The sequence below is a fragment of the Helianthus annuus genome, chromosome 9 (assembly GCF_002127325.2).
Source record: "Helianthus annuus cultivar XRQ/B chromosome 9, HanXRQr2.0-SUNRISE, whole genome shotgun sequence".
Classification (NCBI taxonomy): domain Eukaryota; kingdom Viridiplantae; phylum Streptophyta; class Magnoliopsida; order Asterales; family Asteraceae; genus Helianthus; species Helianthus annuus.
This window is the reverse complement of record NC_035441.2, coordinates 117,787,134-117,791,896: the sequence shown is the minus strand read 5'-3', so window position 1 is coordinate 117,791,896 and position 4,763 is coordinate 117,787,134. Positions and strand designations below refer to the sequence as shown.

The window sequence follows — 4,763 nt, the reverse complement described above, 5'->3', positions numbered from 1 at the left end:
ACCTCAATTGTTCTCCATTATCAGCACACCAGATGTGCTGATTATATCTACTTTTGGTGTTTGGTTGTATTATTTTGTAATTAACACATAATCAGCACGTTATCAGCACAATTATAAAACACCTTTTGCTAACTTTTTTAAAAATCACTTTTATAAATACAAAAAAGTATAGCAATATGGTACTCATATTAAAGATAAAAAAATACTTGATTTTATGATATATATTTTTTAAAAAAATAATAAAATATATAAAAGTTATTTTAGTTTAAAAACCTTGGTGGAATTTGTATTTAATGGAAAATGGTCAAATGACTAGCAATTTTACAAAATTACCCCTAATTTTTTAGTAGTAACTTTTAATTATAAGGGTTTTTTTATAATCAATATCAACCCTTGATTTAAATTATCAATGGTTCAGATTTGTTCTTACGGTTCTTATAATTAACAATGTTTGTACAGGATCTCAACCCTAGACAGACATAGGCTGAAGATGAGATGTAAAGTTGGGTCCAAATTGTAAATATACAACACTACTCAGTACTCTTGGTGCGTGTGTGTGTCTCGTTCCGGCGATTCAAACGATGATCACTTCACTTAATCTGCAACAGATTTCGTGCCCTAACATCAGTTACTCTCACCGCCACCAATCCTCCGCCACCGTCCGTCCGCCTAACCTCCGCCGTCGACTACCGCACAATTTGTGCGTCGCTTCTCTTTCTACAAACTCAACCGATACGTCGTCGTTGGAGCCGTCCGTTTCTTCTTCCACTACCTTTACTACCTCCGTAGGATCTCCGCCGCCGCTACCGCGATGGAACCTCACGCAACGGCATATTCTCGTCCTCAATTTCATCGCCTGTGCGGTAATATCTAAGTTTTCTTTTTTCTTTTTTGATGAAATGCTAGTTTTCAGTTTTCTGCTATGTAATTTTCTAGGTTTTGATCATGTGTAGAGATTTTCAAGTTCAATACTGTTAAGTTGCTACTTTGTGCTTGGGGTATTGCATATTTGATGTTAGTTAAGTTAACCATGGACGTCAGAAAGAAGTATGATCTCTTAAGTTTAAAGATGAGCTACATTTTAATTTACAAAGGAATGATATGAAGTTACAGGAAAATAGTAATGATTGTTAATACAGCTCTGTTTGTGAACGATGGGAAACTACTTTATTGCATAGTGTTAAAAGCCATCCTCTTGCGCCTAGGCCCATCTTCCAGGCGAGGCATTCGCGCTTTAAGTCAAGGCAATTATGCTTTAATTCTCCAGGTGATTGTTCAGGCGTAGATCCCAGCGAGATTCATAGATTCCGGAGAGTTTCTGGACAAATTCTCAAAATATTGGCAAGATTCGAGTCAGACTTCTACTTTTATCTAAGGAAAACTACTTTTTTACACTAATATTTTTGAACTTTTGGTAATAAATAGATGATATTAAATGTTATATATAATAGCTTTTGTTTATTGTATTTGAAGAATAATATTGATTTTCTAATACATAAAATACTTTTAATTTTTCCGTTGTCCGCTTTTTTTCTTAGGCCCTCGCTTTTTTTGTGCCTTGCGCCTAGGCCCTAGGCGAGGCCTATGAGCCTTGAGTGCACCTAGCGTCTTTAATAACTATGCCATGGCTGTTAGTGTCGATGTCATGGGTGCTTGTGTAGTTTTAATACTTTGTTAAAAAGTTGTGCGGTTTTATGTTGATTTTTAAATAAGTAATTATGGTTGGTCTACGGTGTAGACAACTTAAAGTCTGTGAGCTGGGAAGATGGAACGAATCATTACTATTAAGGAGATCTAATTTTTGATGACCCCTCTTAAGAAGAAATAATGGCTTCTTAAAAGATGGGACACATTTTTGTGTTTACATTGGATAGAAGACGGTGTTTGGAAGATTGAATAGTCTTGCCAAAAACAAGTTTTGGTTTTCTTGTTACACAAGCATAGCAGCACTATTTTCATTACCAAAAAGAAGTTCATGTTCGACAATTTGTTTCTTTAATTTATTGTGTATATTGGAATGGAGCGAGCAATTGTATCTCTATGTCACTTTTTTGGTATGGAACCCATAATTACTGGTCTTCAAGGCCAAGGGTAATTGAAGGATGCATATTTCTATTCAACCATAATTTCTTAGCATTTGACCATGTTCTTTTCAGGAACGATGCTAGTGTGCAATAGTGCCTGATCATTACTAATTTAATGTTCCCATTCTGTAGGCGGGAATTTCTGCTACTTGGCTTTTCTGCTCTACTATCCCTACCCTTCTGGTTAGTCATATGAATCCTGAATATTTATTTTTCTGTTCACAGTTGTTTACTTTGGACATCATTATAATAGTATGGTATCATTTTAAAGTGTCACCCATTGGTTGGACGCTCAAATGTAATTCCAGTATTAAGGTGTGACATTTGTTGTTTAGTCCTTGTATTGCCTCATTTGCATTTATATTTTGCGGTATTTTGCCTTAACAATCTTCGATAGGTGATGAATGGATTTGTGTTTTGGAACATGTTCTCTGATTACTGTATAACCAGCTTTTTATGTTTGGATAAGCAAGTTCTGCATATTATCTGATCATGTAGGATCAAATTATTAGTTTTATACCATCTGAAGTTCTGAACATAACTGATTATTCAAGTGTGAAATAAAATTACTTATTCACCCGTTTAACCTTTTTTGAAGTTTGAAGGACCATTTTTGGTCGTTTCATCCATCTATTTATTTTTTTTAAATAACTATACTTCTGAAAAAGTTGAGACATGCAAACAGAAGAAGCACATCCAAATACTATCTTATACTGTCCTCTGTTTCTGTTTATTTAGCTCATGTCACTGTAGCTATTTTAAAGCTAATTTAAGATAAAGATCTACAAAAAAAAAAAAAAAAATTAAAGTTTAAACTTATTGAACAATGTTAACCAATTACTATTCTTATATGACTTCATTTTGTGGGCTGAAGGCTTTTAAAAGGGCAGCAGAATCTCTTGAAAAACTGCTTGATGTTACTAGGGAGGAACTCCCTGACACAATGGCTGCTGTTCGTTTATCTGGAATGGAGATCAGTGACCTAACAATGGAGCTCAGTGATTTAGGGTTATCAAAAAACTCACTGGTTTTACTTACTTCTAATCAAAGTTTATAATAATTCACATATGGGTCAACTTTTATTGCAGCCAGGAGATAACCCAGGGTGTTAAAAGCTCAACCCGTGCTGTGCGTGTGGCTGAGGAAAAATTGCGCCAATTGACAAACATGAATCCATCAGGTTAGCAGTACATTCTCAGCCCTCACATGGTTTTACTTGGGGTTGCAGTTCCAACCCATTTATGGGAAAAGGGATCAGTCTGGGATATACATCGTCTCTAATAGGTAATTTTTAAAGATTAGCTAGAACATGTCAAATGGATTGAAAGTCACCAAAGTTTATTCAAAATGCATAAATTCATTTAACTCCTTTTATATTCAAAGATATATTATGATATTATCATTGTGATGTTATAGTTTTTTGATTATTGTTTATGAAACTGAAAAAGTAGAAAACAGTGTTTATAGGCTGGCCCGACCTGGGCCGATCTATTGATACTACAAAACAACCCATTTTCATTTTGACATGTTTCCTGGCCCACCTATTTTGCGGGCACTAGTTAGGGTGTAAATGAGCCAAACCGAGCCAAGCCTGAGCTCATCACCTACGCTCGAGCTTGGTTCATGAGTAGTTTTTGAAGATCGTGCTCGGCCTGGGCTCAACTTGTTTATTAATTATGATATAGTTACATAACATGATATATATTATTTTTATCATAATATTATATACAAATATACAATAATAATTTATATACACTAAATAAAAAGATAAAAGGCTTGTTAAAGCTTGTTTAGGCTCGTAAGCCTAGTCAAACTCAATATGTGAAGCTCGGGCTCAACCTCGTTTATTAAATGAGCTTCAATTTAAGCTCGGCTTGATTCGAGCTAATAGCTAGCCGATCTGAAGTAGTTTACGAGCGGCTCGACTCACTTACACCCCTACCTCTAGTTTTACTCATTTGCTTTGGAGCCTGAGTTTTACATTATTTTTACTTGGTTAGCATCAATGCAGCAGGTGGTGGCGGTCCAAACAAAACCCGAGCTGGAGGGACCAGCGGTAGCTAGAAAAGCTAGGGGAATACGGGAGAGCATTGTAAAAAGCCGTGCATACATGCAAATGTTTTTCTCGATTACACATTTTTCCAAGGTCGCCATTAACTACCTGAAATCAAGTGCAAAGAGAAAAGCTTGAAAAGTTTACCATAGGGAATTGCTTTTGTAACTTGTTATGAATTTTGATGACTTTTCTGGATGTATGGATTTAACCAAATGTCTTTATGTCAACGTACTAGGGGACTTAAATACCCGTAACAAGTGTTTTATACCTGATTGGGGAAATATCAATAGTAGTATATGAAGACTAGACTAGTTTAATAATCATTACTCTAGTGTTACACATTGACTAACCTGTCAGATTTTTTAAAATACGGGTTTTTTTTTTTTTTTTTTTTTTTTTTTTTTTTAATTTTAACGGCAGATGTTCTAAGATTAATCCGTCTCTCTAGTGTTACACATTGACTAACCTGGTCAGATGTTCTTTTTTTTGATAGTCCAACGAATTCTGGATGTATGGATTTAACCAAATGTCTTTATGTCAACGTACTAGGGGACTTAGATACCCGTAACAAGTGTTTTATACCTGACTGGGGAAATATCAATAGTAGTATATGAAGACTAGAC

General features: G+C 35.1%; 1 protein-coding gene across 3 annotated transcripts; it reads left to right on the top strand.

The window, feature by feature from the left end:
- Positions 1-471: 471 nt before the first annotated feature.
- On the top strand, positions 472-4,427 carry LOC110878303. Of its 3 annotated transcripts, none has more exons than XM_022126581.2 (5): positions 472-863; positions 2,217-2,267; positions 2,959-3,092; positions 3,173-3,264; positions 4,099-4,427. In XM_022126581.2, exons 1-5 carry the CDS (start codon positions 582-584, stop codon positions 4,146-4,148), a joined length of 609 nt encoding a protein of 202 aa, XP_021982273.1. In that variant the 5' UTR covers positions 472-581; the 3' UTR covers positions 4,149-4,427. The 3 variants fall into 3 exon arrangements, with proteins under 3 accessions (XP_021982273.1, XP_021982271.1, XP_021982272.1); XM_022126579.2 differs by having other exon boundaries at positions 4,085-4,427; XM_022126580.2 differs by having other exon boundaries at positions 473-863; positions 4,096-4,427.
- The last annotated feature ends 336 nt before the right edge of the window (positions 4,428-4,763 follow it).

What these genes read in the sequence shown, in the direction of transcription:
- LOC110878303 (XM_022126579.2), top strand. Translation starts at nt 582, where the DNA reads ATGATCACTTCACTTAATCTGCAACAGATTTCGTGCCCTAACATCAGT. An exon ending in TCAATTTCATCGCCTGTGCG is followed by an intron (nt 864 to 2,216) that starts GTAATATCTAAG and finishes CCCATTCTGTAG; the next exon opens with GCGGGAATTTCTGCTACTTG. An exon ending in GACAAACATGAATCCATCAG is followed by an intron (nt 3,265 to 4,084) that starts GTTAGCAGTACA and finishes TTACTTGGTTAG; the next exon opens with CATCAATGCAGCAGGTGGTG.